The sequence below is a fragment of the Haliotis rufescens genome, unplaced genomic scaffold (genome assembly GCF_023055435.1).
Source record: "Haliotis rufescens isolate VD_foot unplaced genomic scaffold, xgHalRufe1.0.p SCAF_43, whole genome shotgun sequence".
Taxonomy (NCBI): Eukaryota; Metazoa; Mollusca; class Gastropoda; order Lepetellida; family Haliotidae; genus Haliotis; species Haliotis rufescens.
The window spans coordinates 1,321,455-1,347,841 of record NW_025964146.1 but is presented as its reverse complement, the minus strand read 5'-3'; the positions used below and the strand labels follow the sequence as shown (position 1 = coordinate 1,347,841).

General features: G+C 40.9%; 1 protein-coding gene across 2 annotated transcripts; it reads right to left on the bottom strand.

The window, feature by feature from the left end:
• On the bottom strand, positions 1-25,015 carry LOC124110531 (neuronal acetylcholine receptor subunit alpha-10-like). 2 transcript variants are annotated; one of them, XM_048383022.1, is made up of 9 exons: positions 24,927-25,015; positions 23,549-23,617; positions 23,415-23,468; positions 11,198-11,334; positions 10,776-10,820; positions 9,847-9,956; positions 6,353-6,897; positions 2,881-3,071; positions 1-2,549 (listed from the first exon to the last, which is right to left on the bottom strand). In XM_048383022.1, exons 3-9 carry the CDS (start codon positions 23,455-23,457, stop codon positions 2,262-2,264), a joined length of 1,359 nt encoding a protein of 452 aa, XP_048238979.1. In that variant the 5' UTR covers positions 23,458-23,468; positions 23,549-23,617; positions 24,927-25,015; the 3' UTR covers positions 1-2,261. The 2 variants fall into 2 exon arrangements, with proteins under 2 accessions (XP_048238979.1, XP_048238978.1); XM_048383021.1 differs by lacking the exon at positions 24,927-25,015 and having other exon boundaries at positions 23,549-23,821.
• Positions 25,016-26,387: the final 1,372 nt, after the last annotated feature.

The following is a 26,387-nucleotide window of genomic DNA, read 5'->3' as shown; positions in this document are numbered from 1 at the left end:
TCTGATTTTGTACAATTCAGACTGTATCATAAGCATGCATGTGTTCGTGACAATATGAGTGTATCTTGCTGCGTTAGTAGTTTGCGACCATATGGTATCCTACTATTTTGTCTTTTGCACCTAATGGAACCTTTTGTCTGCAGATAATCGAAGGTTCTGGGTGGAAAACATTGAACGTTGTCATTCCGTATGAACATTGTTATTTTTGTTGTGCATGGTAAAAGTACCGCCGCTTGGGGCCAGAACTGGTTCTCACGTGATGTTATATAAAATAGGCAGCTAAAACCCGTACTGAAAGAAGCGTGAGTACAATATGCGATATTTGGGCGATTTCTTTTTTTGTGGTTTCCATGACAAAAAAACTTTTGGCCAATTAAGATACAGTGATATGAGTGTTTATGTATTTAGTTTGAAAACTCAAGCTTGGTGTATTTATAACTTTGTAACATGGAGCGAGAACCATGGGACTATACAGTTTAATGCAAAAGGAAGTGTTTTCCGACATGATACAAAACGGACGTACCAATAGCTTGGCTGTAAGCGGAACTAGAATCATGGGGCTCTTTTTAATTCTAATGCAGTAAGAAATTGTTGTACGATCCTGTAGTCACATGATCCACACTGGATGTACTGATAGTTTCCTTATAAAACTCAGTTTGAACTGTTTGACATCCGTTTTGCTTATAAAATCCCGCAAATATATAATCGCGCTAATGTCGCCCATAGGTTTGGATTTATCTCTCTGTTGGTGTCTGTTTTGGTATTTCTGAGGACGGTCGGAGGAGTATTCCAATAATAATAATGGGGCCCAATCGGGAATTTGGAATCTGTGGCAACAGGATCGTGGCAAGTCTGACTGAAATCACAGTCGCCTAAATATCCCAGTAAATTTACAAATTACTGTACAAATTGGCCATTTATTTTATGATAACGAATTCAACACATTTTGATGTTCAGTGTAATCACCTAGTGAAAATGTAAGGGTAAACAGAAGACAATATATATTTGTTAGTTTTGTTGTTTCTAATCCTAGCATAACTATTGTACTTTGTTCATTTGGGCCCTTTTCAGCTTCTTAATAATCTTCACTTTAGTCAATCAGTCACATAAATCAACTTATCAGTCAATTTGTAAAATAACTGAAATGTGTAGGCATTTTGTAAACTGCCTGAGTGAATCACATGTAACACATTGACTGTGACAGGTTATTAAAATATGCTGAATAATGACATTGTTGACATCATATGTAATAATTGTAACGGGAACGGACATCTAAACAACAGTTTCCGTCAGCATTGATATTCAAATACTTTCTGCATATACAGTGAGGACTAAACCCTGACACTAAAATCCAACAAGGATTTGAACAAATTATGATGTCACCGTGAGAGAAAACATACATGAAAGTTCAGCTTCTTTTGTATGAGTATTCCAGTTTACAGAAGTCAAATATTCATTTTACGCAAATATCAGAACATGGCCAAAAGAATAAGGTCAATACCATGGCAAAACTATTTCGAAACACGGAAAATATATGTTCAGCCCAAACATTTATTAAACTTGTAGCAAATTGTATTCCATTTTTAAACACAAAAGAGCTGAGTAGTGGCCATAAAAAGCTATAAACTGGATTCGAACCTCTTGAACAAATGTGGGGTCGTCATGGATAGGACGAACCATGAAACGATGTGACGATGTTGATGGCGGATCACGGGCAAACAGGCTGCGACATAAGCTTACTCGATGTTCAGTCAGGTGAGAAAGGATATCCAATATAACTTGTAATAATTGAATTGAATTGAATGATCTAGATAATAAATGTTCGCAACTTCAAAATAATCAGTCATAAAGTTTACAAATCAAACATTGCAAATCGAAGTAACATGTAAATAGTGACTACAAATAACAATACCCACTGTTCTAATGTACTTAGTTCCATCATGCATATTTAAGTGACAATATACAAATCCTAAAGCGAATTTCTGAAGAAAATGCAGCTACCCTATGGCAACCTCCGAGCACCGAACAAATGATACTGGTGCCCGTCGCCATGCAAGCCTAATGGTTGCTAGGGTCATTGGTGTTGTACGCCTCTTTCAGCAACATACCAGCAACATGGAACACCAAGTACTCCACACACACAACACAAAGTGATATAATCACTGGACAAAATAAGCGTCGTACCTATACGGGGAATAGAAGCCAGGTCTGCTGTCTGACAAGCGAACACTTTACCACCAGGTTCCACCCACGTCTAGAGTCTAGGAGAACATTGCAACCGTCGTGAAAACAGTGACGAAGAGAAATATGATTGTCAGAGCGCGTGCGAGAACAATGGCCAGCTGCTTCCATTCATATGTAATCTGGTCAAGGCTGTCTTGTTTGGCGACCCTCCTCTTCTGCAGCCCTATGGCCTGCTCTACTGTGTGGAGTAGCCGGTTGAGAACATCCACCACGTTAGTCCCGCCAGCCTGCTGTCCCTCCGCCAGGCTCAGGGTGGGTGCTGGTATGTCTGCATGGTTGGCCTCGTCATAAGCGGCATTTCGTGCCTGTGTGTGAAGTATGGAAATAGAGAGCATGTCAGAGGGAAACCCGAGCCTTTAATAGAACGCACACGAGGACGTAGCAACAGCAATTAAAGGACATCGGCTCTAAGAATCTCTCATCAACAGTCACTATTTCCCCCGTCCAATCTCTCATTCACTTGCATTATCATTTGACCACAGTTGACAAGAGTATTGTTATCTATATATCACATACGATGTTCAAAACATTTGCATATATAAATTGTTGAACACAAGCCTAATGATGAAATAACAGTTTTCACCCAAAGAAACTATTGCCGACAGTATCAAAGAATCAAATAAGCATCAAACATACCATTTCCTGGTCGTCAGACTCTGGCACGTCTATTTTGATGAACAGGATCCTGGCAAGAAAACTGAAGCACACAGTTTTCACAAGCCTTGGCAGTTTGTGTCCTCTCGGTCCTCGGTGATGAATATTGAGAGTGAGCACGGCCAGGCCTGTACTCAGCGACACAATGAGGATACTGACAGCGTAGTACTTACCTGTGGGAGAATAACTCACATTAAGGATATTTTATTCGAGAGCATGATATTATGCAATCATAAAAATATAAGGTAGTGTGTGTGTGTGTGTGTGTGTGTGTGTGTGTGTGTGTGTGTGTGTGTGTGTGTGTGTGTGTGTGTGTGTGTGATTTGGGGGGATTCTGATTATCGAATATACTGTAATCATGATGAAAAACAATTTCGAAATCAGGGCATGCTGATAACAAACTTTTCCAGACCAGAGAGCATCCAATAACAAACTATATCAAACTCTAATGTCAAACTCACGTCTTTGAAAGGCATTTAGAAGTGATAATTGAATTTATGGATGTCAACTTCTTTATTATGAGGAACACAACGTTTCGGAGTAAATGCTTACTCCTTGACAATTGAAATTATGGATGTCAACTTCTTTATTATGAGGAACACAACGTTTCGGAGTAAATGCTTACTCCTTGATAATTGAATTTATGGATGTCAACTTCTTTATTATGAGGAACACAACGTTTCCCAAACTCTGACATTCAAAACGGCTTATGTGCTTATGAAACATCTATGGTGTTCCTGCACATAGTAATCACTCGAGCCATACGCTGGGCTATGTAAGGACAGACTATTGATAGTCACAGAAAGGTTCTGAGGACAGCTAACTGTTGTTTTAAATCACTTCGGCATTTACCAAAACGACAGACACCAATCAATAAAATGTATGTGATATTGAGGATGGATGTACAGATCCGTGACTTGGTGTACAGTCATTTGTAATTTCGGACAATGTTGCGAAATATATTTGTATAGCGCTGAAAGTAGATAACTTTTAAAAGGTTTATTTTATTTTGTCAATTACTCATGCTTATGAATAATTAAGATACTTATTTTCTAAATAAAATAATAAATTCGAAAGTTTCTTTTGTTTTCTATCAACAGCTCATGCTTTTCGAGGTATATAGATTTAGATTCATTTAATTATTTCACCATCTATGTTATTGCCGTATCAGCAATACAACTGTTCGCGCATCTGATGTATGTATAAATACAGTTGTCCTCAAGCCAGATAATAGTAATGTAATATATTGAGAAGAAAATGTCAAGAGTAATGTTCTTTTCACATTATATCTACGCATGTGTATCGACAGTTAAACAAATAAAAGATCCGTCTGTCAAATCCAGATGCATCTGAGACTATATGCGGGGTTCTAAAGTGTCATCTCCATCACCCATTGTCAAACTTCCAAAGGACTTTAATGTATCCTGCCCATGACATCCTACATCCATTCGTCTCTTAAGTGAATGAGTTCGTCAGTTGGAATTAGGGGGAAAGCAAAGAGTGATGGAGGTCTAAGAGATTTACCGCTTTGGTGAAATCCACAAGCACGGGTATGGTGCTGAGAAACCAAAACAAACTAATCTGGGATTCAAACCTATTATCATAGGTTTCTGGCACGAGTTAGGGATTCAACTCTGTACAGCGCATTGCGAAACTTAGACTACTGGGTCACCCTTGCCCTCGTCAAAAGTAACATTTTAAGTATGTGACCTTAACAATACAGTAAATATTGATTTAATTTGGTTAAACACCTTCATAAGTCAGGGCATCAACATCTACTTTATTCGTTTTTTATAAAAATCTCGTGCATATTTTCCAGGGAATCCAGGCACGGCGATTTTGGTGAATTAGAGAAAGCTAAACAGACAAAGGGGTGCAAAAATGTCACGTTGGAATCGTTGTCTTTTCATAAGATAGCGACAAAGCTGTCTTTTGTTCGTGGTAATGCCAAGCATGTTTCGTATTCAGAAACACACGTATGGTATTGCGTTGATAATACTTTCAGGATGGGATTGCGTCCCGAGACTTGGTATTTTATTCAGTTACATTTGCAAAACTAACTTGTAATTTTACTTAAACATAAACTTAAACTTAAACTAGGAGCCTAAATATATGTTATTAAAAAACACACCTTGCAATAATTTATTTGCTTCAAATCTTCATATTTTTCAGACATAGATGGCATAAGACGATTCACACATTTATGTTTAGTCCATGTGCGGGAATGTGATACGAGGGTTGACTGATTCGCGAATAGAGAAACCTAAAAACGATTTATTTTTCAAACGACCTCTCTTCCATTGATAATGATAAACACCTGCAAACGATGTTGGACGGATGCATCACACTTTCGTAAAAGTTCTTCTTTTGGCTGTCCATGGCAATAACTAATTTGTGAATTGGTGCATTGTCCTGGTGCAAGAGCACACCACGTTTTGTCAGCTTCCCACGTGTCTTAGTTTTAATTTCATCTCGTAAACGCCAGACAAAATATGTTCATATAAGGTCTACCATTTTGACACCCTCGTCATCGCAGAACATGGTGGCCATAACTTTTCCAACTAATGTGGCTTAGTCACAAATCATTGGAAGAAACTTTCTGTGTCTTAAGGCTTTTGATACTACGGCTTCTCACAGAATCTTGCATATTTTACTGACTCATAACAATGAAACGATTTGCTCAGTTAACTCAAGTTTGTGTGGATATTCCCCTACAACTTCATGCAGTGTCCACAACACATTTACATATTTGTCCTATTACGCAATTCCTTCTATTTAAAGTTCAGAATTTGTCAACCCTCGTTTTCCTCACAGATACCAGTTGCCTCAGATCAGACGAAAGCATGTCAGGACCACTGAGAAGGAAGCCCTTAGTAAACGCTAAAATTAACAGTTTCTTTACCACCTTCCCACGAAAGAGAAACAATGCTATTACAGCGAAAATACCTACTTTTTGATGGAGCAGCACGGTTAAAACTGCAAGATTACCCCTGACTTTGTGAATTGTGATTAATACGAATACGTGTTCAAATGATACATACATGTAGCTAACTTCTAGGTAGAAAAGCCTTATTTTGTTTGTTTTTGACACTGATAATGTAAACATGATTGACAATCATGACACTATTTTGTGCTTTAACTTCTATTTGTTTTAGATAAGACTACATCTGCGTAAAAAAGGAGAGTAATTTATTTACCATTGGACCTCTTATGAGCGTTCACATCTGGCGCCCTTTACAAAGTAGTTCCATTTTGTTTCAAGATTTTTGTCAATCATATTTGCAACCTTGTTCTTGGACATTTTCGGTGTTGCGATTAAATCCAAGCCAACTACCCGAATACCCAATGTCAAGTCCCTGAAGCTGTTACGCCATGAAATAACTGAAGTACTGCAGAGTTAAACTCAACTTACTCACTCACTCTTTTAAAAAACTTTAAGGAAGTAAAAACATACCAATAAGAGGAATCGCTAAAGACGTCGGTGGCAATATCGTCGAGATAACAAGCAACAATGCTATCATTGCCAGGAGAGACGTGATTCCTATGGAGATTTTCTCTCCAGATTCATTCGGCACCAGAAGTCCCAGCAGAGCAACCAACGTGATGACTAGACAGGGCATCATTAGATTAACTAGGAAGAACAAGGGCCTCCGTCTCACGACCACTCGGTACATCAATGCGAGGTAGGGCTCGGGGCAACATGAGTAATATGAGACCTGTCGACTTTTCTTGAAGGAGACCATGTCCCATTCCGCACTGCCAATGTATTCATATAAACCTACGTCTCCACTTTCACCATTTGTGAGATTTAGTTGATCACCATTGGATGTCCACGACAGGAACACCATCTGACAGTATTGTTGATCCATGGGGAAGTAGGCAACGTCAATTGTACACAACGTTTTTAAGATGACCTGATAAACCAGTAATACTTCTCCACTTGACTGTACTACTGCGTTGTGGTACTCGCTATGCGACAGTTGGTTGTTTACTTCCACTCTGCAGGATAAATGAATAAAACATGTCAAAAAAATTTCAATCTGTCACTGTAACTAGTTTAAGGGTCTTTGAACAATTTCTCAACATTGGGCAGTAATGAAAGTATGTGTTTAGGTATTCCACAACATATTATTTCAAATTTAAATCATTGTCTTTCCAAAATGATTGAGCATCTGACATTTTACATGCACAAGAATAAGGAACGTACACACACACTCATGCACAAGACACACATACACATATATGAGTGACAAAAAAGATAAGCACCGCTTACTGTATTATATATCAACACAAAGTTGCAATTTCTACATTTCCCAGACAAAACATATTTGTGACTTATTCGTATTGACATACAGTGACCGAGTGGTTCATATATCGGGGGAGAAACGTGCCTTTTCAATGCAGAGTTTTGTAATCGGAAGATTGAGAACCAGCCGCAGAACGCATACAGTCATCGGAGGTGGTTATTTGAAATCAGAGAATGACCAAGCACCCAGTAGTTGCCAACCTAATGGTAGCTTTTGCAGCTGTATTATGACAAGTCATAAATTCCTCTCCACCTTTGCATCCTGTCATATAACGAACCCAGTATGTGCCCCCGCGTGAAGAAACAACCTTCAGCAGGAATCAGTGGTGTTATGCTATCCATGAAACATGTAAGATTAGTGTCATAAATATAAAGATATTTCCAAGAGACGCATGGTTCTTCAGGATATATGACGAAAGAAATGAAGCACCAGTGTTGCTTTACATTTTTCCAGGAGCATGTATCTTCCTATTATGAAAGTACTGCACTCCTTATCGATAATTGAGATTATTGCTAATTGTATAAGATAACAGAAATAGTAACATTAGTATTAACTTACAGGTTGTTATCATGATGTATAAGCATATTCCGTTTACTATCAGTGGCCAGAAGGTTAGTAAACAGCGAATTTACTATGCTGCCTGGTAGACTGCATGATACTGCTGTAGGGAGAACGTAATATATTTCAGTTTTGGCACCAAGACTGATAGTATTGTTCACTTCCGCTTTAGGCAGTGTCACGTTTACCGTTTTGCGGAAAGAAGGAGAAACTGAAGCTGCTGACAAAATATGTTTTAATATATTTTATAGTCTATCACACTCAAGGTAAAACATATAAGTTCTTCATATATAATAAGTGCCGCGAAAATGTATGCATCATTGTTATACCATTTAAAAAAACCCTTTACTCTGGGTAATCTCACGTCGCTTATTTTGAACCAGTTTTAGCGCTGTTAACTCTAATTAATGTTCCAACATATTTGCAAAATACGGCATTGCTAAATGGAATGACGGGTTTCATCTCACATCAAATAATAATTTTGTTAGCAGTGTTTAAGCTTACTATCATTGTTGATCTGTGACAGAACTCATGTTGAAGGAAGGTACCGATGGATTGTGGTTCAGTTACTGACATAATTCGGGCCGAACAGAGCTTCCTAGAACATTGATGATCTTGAGGGCCCGTTGATGTGTGACACCCGGTGTCATCGCTATTTGGTTGTGATTCATACATACATACAACCATACAATCGACTCTGCTTTTTCCAGAGATTTCTTATGAATACGGCAAGGGTCCTGACATCCCGAACGGGACTCAACCCAAAAAAGTACGAGAATCTGTACTTTACTAAGAAAGTGTTCTTCCAAATATAACATTTGTTACATTTGATCATTTTCTAAATGACATTGAGTATTCATAACTTTCGACCATGGGAGCGGTGGCAATTTACACTTGCCAGAGGGGTACACAACGTTCGTGATCTAGACTACTAGTTGTCGGATTTTCATTTTTTGGGAAGCCTCGGTGGTTGAGTGGGCTAAATCGCTGGCTTTGTGTGCTGGCGATTAGGTGCCTCACTCTGGCAGTGTGAGTTCGGGACGGGAGAATCTGTACTTTACTAAGAAAGAGTCATCCCAAATATAACATTTGTTAAATATGGAAATGTTTGTGAATTTTTACAGTTTTCGTCACAACACATTTTGATACTTATGAGTCAGAGTGTTAGGTATACACTGGTTTTGTAACGTTGCTGATGATAGTTTGTCATGACTGACAAAACTATGAGCTTTATACCAAGTACGCAATGGGAGGTTGGTTACATTTGCCAGTATAAAACAAGCTTTGTTTACTTTTTTTACCTGCCAATTACTTTTTGCTGTATCGTGTAAACAAACATACACAACACACATACACAACTAGAAACAATTATGTTATCTTTCACCTGTTGTCATTTGTTATGTACTTATTTTCAGCAACTGTCAAAAGCACAGAATCAAAACTGTATGAAAGTGCCGTGCAACTTTCTACATGTATTGTATTGTTTATTGTTTAACGCTGCACTCAGCAATATTCCAGCTATATGACGGCGGTCAGTAAATAACCAAATCTGGATCAGACAATCCAGTGACTGATATCATGAGCATCGATCCACACAATTGGGAAACAATGACATGCAGCAACAAAGTCGGCGAGCCTAAACCACCCGATCCCGTTAGCCGCCTCTTAAACAAGCATAGACGCCTTTTACGGCAAACATGGGTTGCTGAAAACCTGTTCTACCCTGGATCGCAATTACTACAGGTTTATTGAATATACTAAGAATACTAGTAAAGATCAATTATTATATCATTATAACCAGCAGTTCTTTGAAAGATCCATGGTTATCTCTACTAACTGAGTAGTAAATTGTACTAATCTAGGATAGGGAATCTACCAGTCAAATGAGTAAACAAAATAATATGTGGTTACTAAAGTCTACCAACACCTTGGTGTCTGAGTTGACAGTGCAATTCACTAACCATTTTAAGAAACTTTACTTACTTTTTCTGTCAGTGTTAGTATATACAAATACAAACAACATCAACTATTTCTGATATATTTTAATCAAGATGAAAGCTCTTTCTAAAAAAGGGGTGCTTACGAGTTAGGTATTCGAATGTCAGGCGTCCATATGGCATCGGATGGGATCCGTAGGTCGGTCACGTTATCACGTTCTTCCTGTTGCAATGCCAATGATGCATCCCTCCATTTCTGGAAAAAAGATGCATGATCCACTATCCTGAAACTTGTGATATATTTTAGAGAGTATTATAGAAGTCTGTCTGTTTTTAACTGTAACCCCAAAATCTAAATAAAACGTCTTGCTCAATAGATAGTCTGGATTTGAGATAACTTTGGTACAATTACACCCATACTGATCATTAAAAACACCACACTCTCATTATCACAGATCTTGTATAAACCTGCTCAGTACCGTAGCCAGGATCATCGACAACACTTCACAGTTTGTATACACCACAATACACTCGGCCGCTGGTGACGTGTGTCTATTGTTACTAATGACATGAGGTCGTGTATAAATTTCCGTGCATGAATTTTAGGCAAAATCAACTACTGCCTGATATGGAACACTGCAGAGAAGATCGATGGAGAGCACATGTCGCACTACGATATCACCGTTTGTGCGACTTGAACTCTCATAAGTCGGACAGGGCACTCACTAGTTTCTTTCACGCCGGAGCAAGCCCGTGGCATGATTTGTTTGGCATAAAACAATGGGACAACACCCAAAGCGCCCAATTAAGCGTGTATTAACGGCTGATGGGAGAACATGTGAAGTAATGATGATATTCAAGGATCCCATGATTTTTGGTTCGAATCCTAGACTGATTATGAACCTTGATTTGTCAGCCCATGCTCGAGTGTTTCAGGTAAACGGTGGAAGGTGGTATACTTGAACCACTACCTGTATCATTTATTCGACTTCTTCTCACATAAAGCTGACACATTGTGATATAACTGGAATATTGATCAAAACAGCGTAAAACTCATTCACTCTCTCATATTTACCAAAGTTATCCAGCAATTTGTCGTCATCACTTGCTTTCTCTCGTCCTGCAATAAGTGAAAAGGAAATATGATGATGTTGTTACTCCGCAGACTAACGTATACGAAGAAAGTACTTTGCTTTTCATTTTATTCAAAACAACAATTTTTGCAATATAACGGCAAATACACTTTGTTCCAGATTCAATAATGACGCTATATAGTACACTAAACACAGCTCCCTCACTAACTCAGTAACAATGCCCCTGGCAGCCTAAGAAACCTGGGAAATCGTAACATCGTATTGAGAAAGTCAATTCGAATGTTGGAAGAGTATGGTGCTTCTCATAGCATACCGACACCATTGCAACATACAACCTAAGTGTATCACAATTGAGTTTTAACTACTGGGACAATACTGCAATATGAATATTAAGTGCACTTACGATGTCGGAGACCTCGACCAGGGTAACGTCCATCCACACGTTCAGTGTCTCGTTAGGCCCGAAAGGTTCAACACGTTTGTCGTAGTTGCGAAACATATCAGTGACCAGGCTGTGTTTGGGATTACAGGCTGCAGAGTCTGACAACAAATTAAAACATTATCAGTGATGCTCGGGAGATCGAAACAACAGAACAATATCAGGAATACAAGGGAGATGGGAAACATCAGAACAATATCAGGTATACACGGGAGATGGGAAACAACAGAACAATATCAGGGATAACAGGAGAAGGGAAACAACAAAACAAAATCAGGGATACACGAGAGATGGAAAACAACAGAACAACATTAGGGATAAACGGGAGATGGGAAACAACAGAACAATATCAGGGATAACAGGAGATGGGAAACAACAGAACAAAATCAGGGATACATGGGAGATGGGAAACAACAGAACAATATCAGGGGTACACGGGAGATGGGAAACAACAGAACAATATCAGGGATAACAGGAGATGGGAAACAACAGAACAAAATCAGGGATACATGGGAGATGGGAAACAACAGAACAATATCAGGGATAAACTGGAGATGGGAAACAACAGAACAATATCAGGGGTACACGGGAGATGGGAAGCAACAGATCAATATCAGGGGTACATGGGAGATTGGAAACAACAGAACAATATTAGGGGTACACGGGAGATGGGAAACAACAGAACAATATCAGGGGTACATGGGAGATTGGAAACAACAGAACAATATTAGGTGTACACGGGAGATGGGAAACAACAGAACAATATGAGGGGTACACGTAAGAAGGGAAACAACAGAACAATATCCGAGATACAGGAGCAATTGGAAATAACAGTAACATATCAGGGTTACACGGTAGATGGGAAACAAAAGAACAATATCACGGATACACTGCAAATGGGAAACAACAAAATATTAGCTGGGGTAAACGGGAAACAGGAAACAACAGAAAAATATCAGGAATACACGGGGGATGAGAAAAAACTGAAAAATATCAGGGATAAACGAGAGATGGGAAACAACAGAACAATATCAGGGATACACGGGCGATGGGATACAACAGAACAATATCGGGGATACACGGGAGATGGGAAACATCAGAACAATATCAGGTATACACGGGAGATGGGAAACAACAGAACAATATCAGGGAAACACGGGAGATGGGAAACAACAGAACAAAATCAGGGGTACACGGGAGATGGTAAACAACAGAACAAAATCAGGGGTACACGGGAGATGGTAAACAACAGAACAATATCAGGGGTACACGGGAGATGACAAACAACAGAGAACAACTTCAGGGGTACACGGGAAATGGGAAACAACAGACCAATATCACGGGTACATGAGAGATGAGAAACAACAGAGAACAATATCAGGGATACACGGGGGATGAGAAACAACAGAACAATATCAGGGGTAAACTGCAAATGGGAAACAACAGAACAATATCAGGGATACACGTGAGATGACAAACAACAGAGAACAATATCAGGTATACACGGGAGATGTAAAACAAAAGAAAAATATGAGGTATACACGGGAAATGGGAAAGAACAGAACAATATCTGGGATACAGGAGAAATCGGAAACAACCGTACAATATCAGGGGTACACGGTAGATGGCAAACAAAAGAACAATATCAGGGATACACTGTAAATGGGAAACAACAAATCAATATCAGGGGTACACGTGAGATGGGAAACAACAGAACAATATCAGGGATACATAGAAAATGGGAAACAACGGAACGATATCACAGATACACGTGAGATGGGAAACAACAGAATGATATCAGGGATACATGGGAGATGAGAAACAACAGAGAACAATATCAGGGTTACACGGTAGATGGGAAAGAAAATAACAATATCAGGGCTACACTGCAAATGGGAAACAACAAAATAATATCAGGGGTAAACGGAAAATAGGAAACAAAAGAAAAATATCAGGAAAACACGGGGTCTGAGAAACAACAGAACAATATCAGGGATACACGGCAGATGGGAAACAACAGAACAATATCCGGGATATACGAGAAATGGGAAACAACAGTGCAATATCAGGGATACATGGGAAATGGGAAACAAAAAAAACAATATCAGGGATAACAGGAGAAGGGAAACAACAGAACAAAATCAGGGATACACGGGGGATGGGAAGTAAAAGAACAATATCAGGGGTACACGAGAGATGGAAAACAACAGAACAACATTAGGGATAAACGGGAGATGGGAAACAACAGAACAATATCAGGGATAACAGGAGATGGGAAACAACAGAACAAAATCAGGGATACATGGGAGATGGGAAACAACAGAACAATATCAGGGGTACACGGGAGATGGGAAACAACAGAACAATATCAGGGATAACAGGAGATGGGAAACAACAGAACAAAATCCGGGATACATGGGAGATGGGAAACAACAGAACAATATCAGGGATAAACTGGAGATGGGAAACAACAGAACAATATCAGGGGTACACGGGAGATGGGAAGCAACAGATCAATATCAGGGGTACATGGGAGATTGGAAACACCAGAACAATATTAGGGGTACACGGGAGATGGGAAACAACAGAACAATATCAGGGGTACATGGGAGATTGGAAACAACAGAACAATATTGGGGGTACACGGGAGATGGGAAACAACAGAACAATATTGGGGATAAACGGGAGATGGGAAACAACAGACCAATATGAGGGGTACACGTGAGAAGGGAAACAACAGAACAATATCAAAGATACAGGAGCAATTGGAAATAACAGTAACATATCAGGGTTACACGGCAGATGGTAAACAAAAGAACAATATCACGGATACACTGCAAATGGGAAACAACAAAATATTAGCAGGGGAAACGGGAAAAAGGAAACAACAGAACAATATCGGGGATACACGGGGGATGAGAAACAACAGAGAACAATATCAGAGTACACGTGAGATGGGAAACAACAGAACAATATCAGGGATACACGGGAGATGTGAAACAACAGCACGATATCAGAGATACATGGGGGTTGAGAAACAACAGAGAACACTATCAGGGGCATATGTAAGATGGGAAACAACAGAACGATATTAGGGATACACAGGAGATGTGAAACAACAGAAAAATATCAGGGATAAACGAGAGATGGGAAACAACAGAACAATATCAGGGGTACACGGGAGATGGGAAACAACAGAACAATATCGGGGATAAACGGGGGATGACAAACAAAAGAACAATATCAGGAGTACACGTGAGATGGAAAACAACAGGACAATATCAGGGATACACGAGAGATGGGAAACAACAGGACAATATCAGGGATACACGGGAGATGGGAAACAACAGAACAATATAAGGAATACACGAGAGATGGGAAACAACAGGACAATATCATGGATATACGGTGAGATGGGAAATAACAGGACAATATCAGGGTACACGTGAGATGGGAAAAGAACAGGACAATATCAGGATACACGAGAGATGGGAAACAAAAGGACAATATCAGGGATACACGGGAGATGGGAAACAACAGAACAATATCAGGGATACACGAGAGATGGGAAACAACAGAACAATATCAGGAATACACGGGAGATGGGAAACAACAGAACAATATCAGGGATACACGGGGTATGGGAAACAACAGGACAATATCAGGGATACACGGGAGATTGGAAACAACAGGACAATAACAGGGATACACGAGAGATGGGAAACACAGAACAATATCAGGGAAAGACGGGAGATGGGAAATAACAGAACAATATCAGGGATACATGGGAGATGGGAAACAAAAGAACAATATCAGGGGTACACGGGAGATGGGAAACAACAGAACAATATCAGGGAGAACAGGAGATGGGAAATAACAGAACCATGTCAGGGATACACGGGGGATGGGAAATAAAAGAACAATATCAGGGTACACGGGGGATGGGAAACAACAGAACAATATCAGGTGTACAAGCGAGATGGGAAATAACAGAACAATATCAGGGATACACGGGAGATGGGAAACAAAAGAACAATATCAGGGGTACACGGGAGATGGGAAACAACAGAACAATATCAGGGAGAACAGGAGATGGGAAACAACAGAAAAATATCAGGGATACACGGGAGATTGGAAACAACAGGACAATAACAGGGATACACGAGAGATGGGAAACAACATAACAATGTCAGGGAAAGACGGGAGATGGGAGATAACAGAACAATATCAGGGATACACGGGAGATGGGAAACAACAGAACAATATCAGGGAGAACAGGAGATGGGAAACAACAGGACCATATCAGGGATACACGGGGGATCGGAAATAACAGAACCATATCAGGGATACACGAGAGATGGGAAACAACAGAACAATATCAGGGATACACGGGAGATGGGAAATAACAGTAACATATCAGGGATACATGGGAGATAGGAAACAAAAGAACAATATCAGGGGTACACGGGAGATGGGAAACAACAGAACAATATCAGGGGTACAGGGGGTATGGGAAACAACAGGACAATATCAGGGATACACGGGAGATTGGAAACAACAGGACAATAACAGGGATACACGAGAGATGGGAAACAAAAGAACAATATCAGGGGTACACGGGAGATGGGAAACAACAGAACAATATCAGGGGTACACGGGAGATGGGAAACATCAGAACAATATTAGGTGTACACGGGAGATGGGAAACAACAGAACAATATCAGGGGTACATGGGAGATTGGAAACAACAGAACAATATTGGGGGTACACGGTAGATGGGAAACAACAGAACAATATCCGAGATACAGGAGCAATTGGAAATAACAGTAACATATCAGGGTTACACGGTAGATGGGAAACAAAAGAACAATATCACGGATACACTGCAAATGGGAAACAACAAAATATTAGCAGGGGTAAACGGGAAACAGGAAACAACAGAAAAATATCAGGAATACACGGGGTCTGAGAAACAACACAACAATATCAGGGATACATGGGCGATGGGAAACAACAGAACAATATCGGGGATACACGGGGGATGAGAAACAACAGCACGATATCAGAGATACATGGGGGTTGAGAAACAACAGAGAACACTATCAGGGGCATACGTCAGATGGGAAACAACAGAACAATATTAGGGTACACGTGAGATGGAAAACAACAGGAAAATATCAGGGTACACGTGAGATGGAAAACAACAGGACAATATCATGGATACACGAGAGATGGGAAACAACAGGATAATATCAGGGATGCACGAGAGATGGGAAACAACAGAACAATATCAGGGATACACGGGGGATGAGAAACAAAAGAACAATATCAGGAGTACACGTGAGATCGGAAACAACAGTACAATATCAGGGATACATGGGAGATGTGAAACAACAGCACGATATCAGAGATACATGGGGGTTGAGAAACAACAGAGAACACTATCAGGGGCATACGTCAGATGGGAAACAACAGAACAATATTAGGGTACACGTGAGATGGAAAACAACAGGAAAATATCAGGGTACACGTGAGATGGAAAACAACAGGACAATATCATGGATACACGAGAGATGGGAAACAACAGGATAATATCAGGGATGCACGAGAGATGGGAAACAACAGAACAATATCAGGGATACACGAGAGATGGGAAACAACAGGACAATATCATGGATACACGATGAGATGGGCAATAACAGGACAATATCAGGGTACACGTGAGATGGGAAACAACAGGACAATATCAGGGATACACGAGAGATGAGAAACAAAAGGACAATATCAGGGATACACGGGAGATGGGAAACAACAGAACAATATCAGGGATACACGAGAGATGGGAAACAACAGGACAATATCAGGGATACACGGGAGATGGGAACCAACGGAACAATATCAGGGATACACGGGGTATGGGAAACAACAGGACAGTATCAGGGATACACGGGAGATTGGAAACAACAGGACAATAACAGGGATACACGAGAGATGGGAAACAACAGAACAATATCAGGGATACATGGGAGATGGGAAACAAAAGAACAATATCAGGGGTACACGGGAGATGCGAAACAACAGAACAACATCAGGGAGAACAGGAGATGGGAAACAACAGAACCATATCAGGGATACACGGGGGATGGGAAATAAAAGAACAATATCAGGGTACACGGGGGATGGGAAACAACAGAAAAATATCTAGGGATACACGTAGGATGGGAAATAACAGAACAATATTAGGGATAGACAGGAGATGGGAAACAACAGAACAATATCAGGGATACACGGGGTATAAGAAACAACAGAACAATATCAGGGATAAATGGGGTCTGAGAAACAACCGAAAAATACCAGGCATACACGGGACATGGGAAACAACAGAACAATATGAGGGATAAACGGGGGATGGGAAATAAAAGAACAATTTCAGGTACAGGGGGATGGGAAACAACAGAACAATATCAGGGATACAGGAGTGATGGGAAACAACAGAACAATATCAGGGATACACAGGAGATGAGAAAAAACAGAGAACAATATCAGCGGTACTCGGAAGATGGGAAACAACAGAACAATATCAGGGGTACATGGGAGATTGGAAACAACAGAACAATATTGGGGGTACACGGTAGATGGGAAACAAGAGAACAATATCCGAGATACAGGAGCAATTGGAAATAACAGTAACATATCAGGGTTACACGGTAGATGGGAAACAAAAGAACAATATCACGGATACACTGCAAATGGGAAACAACAAAATATTAGCAGGGGTAAACGGGAAACAGTAAACAACAGAAAAATATCAGGAATACACGGGGTCTGAGAAACAACAGAACAATATCAGGGATACACGGGAGATGGTAAACAACAGAACAATATCAGGGATACACGGGGGATGAGAAAAAACTGAAAATTATCAGGGATAAACGAGAGATGGGAAAGAACACAACAATATCAGGGATACACGGGCGATGGGAAACAACAGAACAATATCAGGGATACACGGGGGATGAGAAACAACAGAGAACAATATCAGGGATACACGGGAGATGGTAAACAACAGAACAATATCAGGGATACACGGGGGATGAGAAAAAACTGAAAATTATCAGGGATAAACGAGAGATGGGAAACAACACAACAATATCGGGGATACACGGGGGTTGAGAAACAACAGAGAACAATATCAGAGTAAACGTGAGATGGGAAACAACAGAACAATATCAGGGATACACGGGAGATGTGAAACAACAGCACGATATCAGAGATACATGGGGGTTGAGAAACAACAGAGAACACTATCAGGGGCATACGTAAGATGGGAAACAACAGAACGATATCAGGGATACACGGGAGATGTGAAACAACAGCACGATATCAGAGATACATGGGGGTTGAGAAACAACAGAGAACACTATCAGGGGCATACGTAAGATGGGAAACAACAGAACGATATCAGGGATACACGGGAGATGTGAAACAACAGAAAAATATCAGGGATAAACGAGAGATGGGAAACAACAGAACAATATCAGGGGTACACAGGAGATGGGAAACAACAGAACAATATCGGGGATAAACGGGAGATGGGGAACAACAGAACAATATCAGGGATACACGGGAGATGAGAAACAAAAGAACAATATCAGGAGTACACGTGAGATCGGAAACAACAGTACAATATCAGGGATACATGGGAGATGTGAAACAACAGCACGATATCAGAGATACATGGGGGTTGAGAAACAACAGAGAACACTATCAGGGGCATACGTAAGATGGGAAACAACAGAACAATATTAGGGTACACGTGAGATGGAAAACAACAGGAAAATATCAGGGTAAACGTGAGATGGAAAACAACAGGACAATATCATGGATACACGAGAGATGGGAAACAACAGGATAATATCAGGGATACACGAGAGATGGGAAACAACAGAACAATATCAGGGATACACGAGAGATGGGAAACAACAGGTCAATATCATGGATACACGATGAGATGGGAAATAACAGGACAATATCAGGGTACACGTGAGATGGGAAACAACAGGACAATATCAGGGATACACGAGAGATGGGAAACAAAAGGACAATATCAGGGATACACGGGAGATGGGAAACAACAGAACAATATCAGGGATACACGAGAGATGGGAAACAACAAGACAATATCAGGGATACACGGGAGGTGGGAACCAACAGAACAATATCAGGGATACACGGGGTATGGGAAACAACAGGACAGTATCAGGGATACACGGGAGATTGGAAACAACAGGACAATAACAGGGATACACGAGAGATGGGAAATAACAGAACAATATCAGGGATACATGGGAGATGGGAAACAAAAGAACAATATCAGGGGTACACGGGAGATGCGAAACAACAGAACAATATCAGGGAGAACAGGAGATGGGAAACAACAGAACCATATCATGGATACACGGGGGATGGGAAATAAAAGAACAATATCAGGGTACACGGGGGATGGGAAACAACAGAAAAATATCTAGGGATACACGAGAGATGGGAAATAACAGAACAATATTAGGGATAGACGGGAGATGGGAAACAACAGAACAATATCAGGGATACACGGGGTATAAGAAACAACAGAACAATATCCGGGATACAGGAGAAATGGGAAACAAAAGAACAATATCAGGTGTAAACGGGAAATAGGAAACAACAGAAAAATATCAGGGATAAACGGAGTCTGAGAAACAACCGAAAAATACCAGGCATACACGGGAGATGGGAAACAACAGAACAATATCAGGGATAAACGGGAGATAGGAAACAATACCACAATATGAGGGATACACGGGGGATGGGAAATAAAAGAACAATTTCAGGTACAGGGGGATGGGAAACAACAGAACAATATCAGGGATACAGGAGTGATCGGAAACAACAGAACAATATCAGGGATACACAGGAGATGAGAAAAAACAGAGAACAATATCAGCGGTACTCGGAAGATGGCAAACAACAGAACGATATCAGGGATACACGGGAGATGACAAACAAAAGAAACATATCATGGATAAACGGGAGATGAGAAACAACAGAACAATATCAGGGATACACGGGACATGTGCAACAACAGAACAATATCAGGGGTACACAGGAGATGAGAAAAAACAGAGAACAATATCAGGGGTACACGGGAGATGGGAAACAACAGAACGATATTAGGGATACACGAGAGATGGGAAACAACAGAAACTTATCAGGGATAAACGGTAGATGGGAAACAACAGAACAATATCAGGAATACACGGGAGATGGGAAACAACACAACAATAGCAGGGGTACATGGGAGATGGGAATGAACAGAGAACAATATCAGGGATGCACGGGAATGGGAAACAACAGAACGATATCAGGGATACACGGGAGATGGGAAACAACAGAATGATATCAGGGGTACATGGGAGATGGGAAACAACAGAACAATATCAGGGGTACGCGGGAGATGGGAAACAACACAACAATAGCAGGGGTATACGGGGGATGGGAAACAACACAACAATAGAAGGGATAAACGGGAGATGGGAAACAACAGGACTATATCAGGGATACACGAGAGATGGGAAACAACAGAACAGTATCAAGGTACACGTGAGATGGGAAACAACAGGACAATATCAGGGAAACACGGGAGATGGGAAACAACAGAACAACATTAGGGATACACGGGAGATGGGAAATAACAGAACAATATCAGGGGTACTCGGGGTATGGGAAACAAACGAACAATATCAGGGATACACGGGAGATGGGAAACAACAGAACAATATCAGGGATACAAGGGAGATGGGAAACAACAGGACTATATCAGGGATACACGAGAGATGGGGAACAACAGAACAATATCGGGGTACACGTGAGTTTGGAAACAACAAAACAATATCAGGGATACACGGGAGATGGGAAACAACAGAACAATATCAGGGATACACGGGAGATGGGAAACAACAGGACTATATCAGGGTACACGTGAGATGGGGAACAACAGAACAATATCAGGGATACAAGGGAGATGGGAAACAACAGAACAATATCAGGGATACACGGGAGAAGGGAAACAACAGGACTATATCAGGGTACACGTGAGATGGGGAACAACAGAACAATATGATGGATACAAGGGAGATGGGAAACAACAGAACAATATCAGGGATACACGGGAGATGGGAAACAACAGAACAATATCAGAGATACACGGGAGATGGGAAACAACAGAACAATATCAGGGATAACTGGAGATGGGAAACAGCAGACCAATATCATAGATACATGGGAGATGGGGAACAAAAGAACAATATTAGGGATACATAGGAGATGGGAAACAACAGAACGATATCAGGGATAACTGGAGATGGGAAACAACAGAACAATATCAGGGATACACGGGAGATGTGAAACAACAGAACAATATCAGGGATACATGGGAGATGGGAAACAACAGAACAATATCAGGGATAACTGGAAATGGGAAACAACAGAGAACAATATAAGGGCTACACGGGAGATGGGAAACAACAGAACGATATCAGGGATGCACGGGAGATGGGAAATGAAAGAACAATATCAGGGATACACGGGAGATGGGAAACAACAGAACAATATCAGGGATACAAGGGAGATGGGAAACATCAGGACTATATCAGGGATACACGAGAGATGGGGAACAACAGAACAATATCAGGGTACACGTGAGATGGGAAACAACAGAACAATATCAGGGATACACGGGAGATGGGAAACAAGAGAACAATATCAGGGATACACGGGAGATGGGCAACAACAGAACAATATCAGGGATACAAGGGAGATGGGAAACAACAGGACTATATCAGGGATACACGAGAGATGGGGAACAACAGAACAATATCAGGGTACACGTGAGATGGGAAACAACAGAACAATATCAGGGATACACGGGAGATGGGAAACAAGAGAACAATATCAGGGATACACGGGAGATGGGAAACAACAGAACAATATCAGGGATACACGGGAGATGGGAAACAACAGGACTATATCAGGGTACACGTGAGATGGGGAACAACAGAACAATATCAGGGATACAAGGGAGATGGGAAACAACAGAACAATATCAGGGATACACGGGAGATGGGAAACAGCAGACCAATATCAGGGATACATGGGAGATGGGGAACAAAAGAACAATATTAGGTATACATGGGAGATGGGAAACAACAGAACGATATCAGGGATAACTGGAGATGGGAAACAACAGAACAATATCAGGGATACACGGGAGATGTGAAACAACAGAACAATATCAGGGATACATGGGAGATGGGAAACAACAGAACAATATCAGGGATAACTGGAGATGGGAAACAACAGAACAATATCAGGGATACAAGGGGGATGGGAAATAAAAGAACAATATCAGGGTACACGGGAGATGGGAAACAACAGAACGATATCAGGGATGCACGGGAGATGGGAAATAAAAGAACAATATCAGGGGTACACAGGAGATGGGAAATAAAAGAACAATATCAGGGGTACACAGGAGATGAGAAAAAACAGAGAACAATATCAGGGATACACGGGAGGTAGGAAACAACAGAACGATATCAGGGATGCACGGGAGATGAGAAACAACAGAAACATATCAGGGATAAACGGGAGATGGGAAACAACAGAGCGATATCAGGGAAACAAGGATTCATCAGGGTTTCATTCATTCAATCATTCATTCATTCATTCATTTATTCATTCATTCATTCAACACAATCATACAACACAACCATACTATACAACTAGACAATACAACTATACAACACAACCATACAAAGCAGCCATACAGACATACATGGACAGATGACCACCTTAACTGTGAAACAAGGACCTGACACGCTCCCTCCATAATTCTGAGGCAATTGCTCGCGTGGTCCGATTACCCATCAGTTGCGCCCAGTGACCGTGAGAGGATCCCTAGATCGTAGGTCAGAATCGAGATTCCCCCTGATTATGCTTTTTGGTCTCTTTGCATTATTTCGCACTGTTTGCATCCACCGAATCGGGGAACGTCTTAGACCAAGCTGATACACCCTGACATAACTTAAATACTGTTCAATGCGGCCTTACATTCAATTCGCACACTCTGAAAGATTGTCCTTACCTAACATCCCTGCCACCAAGAGAAGCACCGTCTTCACATCCATCTCCAAGAACTCTACAACACAGACAAAAGCTGGTTAGTGAAACTGTGTGACAAATAAAACATGTTTTATATTTACTGCACGTATTACTTACCTAGTGTTTCCTCTGCAGCATAAACGCCAGCTTCCAGCACAGACGGAGGCAGCTGCTGTTTGATTCACTCTGCGGCAGGGATGCGCCACGATGGGAAAGAGATAACAACCCAGAATTATTCACCACCGGTCATTGAAAAACACACACGATACATAACGTTGCAGGCTTGGCACTTTGTAATGTGGTTGTAATTGTGAAGAGAAATAGCAAACGTGAATACATTGGAGTCGTCACGTTACTTACTCGCACAAATTACTGGGATATAATCCATTAATTAATAACTGCATAAGCACCTTGATGATATTTGCTACATTGCATTACACAATTATCCCGCTGTCAAATAGCTGGAATATTTATTGCTTAGTGCGGCGTTTAACAACTAACAAGCAAACAAACAAACAAACAAAGTGATCAATCACCTGACTGTGCACACAACACATGCCAAGGCAACAGTGTTGCTTCCTGCAGCTTTAATGATATTGGGGTCAAAATGAAAGACAAATTTCACATATTCACGTCCCTTTCAAACTGCTGAATAAACAGACATTTCAACATAACTCGCGTGAGAAAGATACCAATCGCTAGGTAGAATTTCAATTTGTTGGAACTCGGTGCTTTTAAAGCTATCATTTTTTTTATTAATGCCTATTTTCAGCCGTATTATGTTTGACACGAGGACAGTTGAAATCACAATAGAAAGGCGAGGACAGGAGGCTCGTGGGGTGGGCGTTGAAGCTCCGGGCGTGGGTCGACCTGTGTGCAAGCCTTGGTGGCAGCAGAGATGTATCAACTCTGTATCTAAATATAAACTTTTCACTGGTGTGAACCGTGGCTGAAAAAGTGCAGGGGGAAAATAAGTCTTGCTCCAAGGCTGTACTGAAAGATAAGTGCATGGATGTGTAGTAATTCTATCCTCCTAATAGGCAAGGCTAGATATGTGGAGGACTACAGTTTCTATTAGGGACAACTGGAATTTTCTAGTCTAGGGGTCAATAACACATATGCTTGTTGGAGAGCGGAAACGTGTGGTCAGGAGACTTAGTTTAAACCTGCATACAATGTGTGTCTGACTATATATAAAAATGCGAAATCCTAAACACAAACAGATACATGGTCATCTGGCAATGCAATGCGGCACTGAACAAGAGCCCTCGCCATGCATTATAAAGACAAAATCGCGACGAAACTTGGCGCTTCAACACTTTACATGATCCCGATCGTCACATTTTGCTCGCGCAGGAGGCAAAGGCGACTCACACAGTATATATACATACAACAAAGTGTTTTTTTGTCAAATATATTCCACACAGAAATATTTTGTCAAAGTCTAAAAGCGTATTTTAAGTGTGAGAAAGTGGGAATAAATTAGAGAACATACCTGCTGACTGCTCGTGAATAAGAGTCACTTCACCACAACCGGGCTGTTCCTGTTCACAAACCGACAGTTCCTCGTATGTTCTCCGTTACGTAATGCCATTCACTTCTGACATTACACTGGCAGCTCTGCACACAGACATTATAGATTTAAATGTCACTAATGGAAACACATTATCGCTGATGAGACTTATTGACGAAGCTGTCCAGAGCATTCCATTAGTGGACAATTAGTATTGTCATGATATCATTCATGCCTACATCACCCCACAATGGAATCCCAGAAGACACTTCTTGCTTGTTTTATAGTGGACGAGTGAGTGAGTATGGTTTTACGCCGCTATTATCAATATTCCAGCAATATCATGACGGGAGACACCAGAAATGGCTTCACACATTGTACCCATGTCTGAAATCGAACCCTGGTCTTCGGCGTGACGAGCGAACGCGTTAACCAGTAGGCTACCCGGAATATGCTGTAAAACTCATACTTTGCAACATTGCTTGTTGACGTGATAAGCGTGAGTTGGATGTAAGGCTACTTTGAAGAGTACTCCAGTTATCTCCATCATCCCGAGGCAAGGGCGTTTACTTACTATAAAAGTTCAGTTTCCCCACTTGCCGAACTAGGCTGGTATTATGGAGTCACATTTTGGCTGGACTAACGAGTCTATGCATAGTCCAATCAAAATCGCGCACGAAATCCGGGTCGTAAACTGTTGTGCAGATTTCTGTTGATTGCAGGATTTGCAAAGCATGTGCACCGCCAACTCGTTGTCAGCAGATATTTTCCAAATCTTTTCATGTTTTTAATCAAGGTGCTCACGTGATTTGATGCATTTAGCGATGTATGACCCATTTTAAGACAATATAGATATTGATTATAGATCAAGTCGTCCTGACTGGGCGCCACCATTTTGTTTGAAGCAAACGCATGTGATACTAGAGGTGGAATCTGATTGGTCCATAGGAGAGGCTTAGAAGGGACGTAACTGATAATAGCCACTGGTGGCGCTACGATCGAGCCCAGTCATTCCACCCTTGTTCGGCAAGGGTGGAAACTGGACTTTAAAAGATAGTTATATCTAGCAGGACTCAGATGTTTACTACTTTGATCAAACTCAAACAGACGGCAAGGATATGGTGCTGACATACCTGCAAACATAATCATGGTGAACCGGGATTCGAACCCACGTTCATAGGTTTCTTGCATGTCCAAGGGACCGACTCTGCACAGCGTATTGCGGCGCCAAAGACGACTGGGCCACCCGTACCGCCTTGTTTTCACGAGGGCGACATTGCAGATTGCAGCAATCGGTCTTTTAGGATTCCACACCTCACATCGAGAAGAAAGAAATGCAACATCATTATTACTGCAACATCAATTATTACTTTGGTATTAATTGTCTGACGACACTGTTGAACAAATAATATCCCAAATCTTTGACATTTTAACTGTTATCAG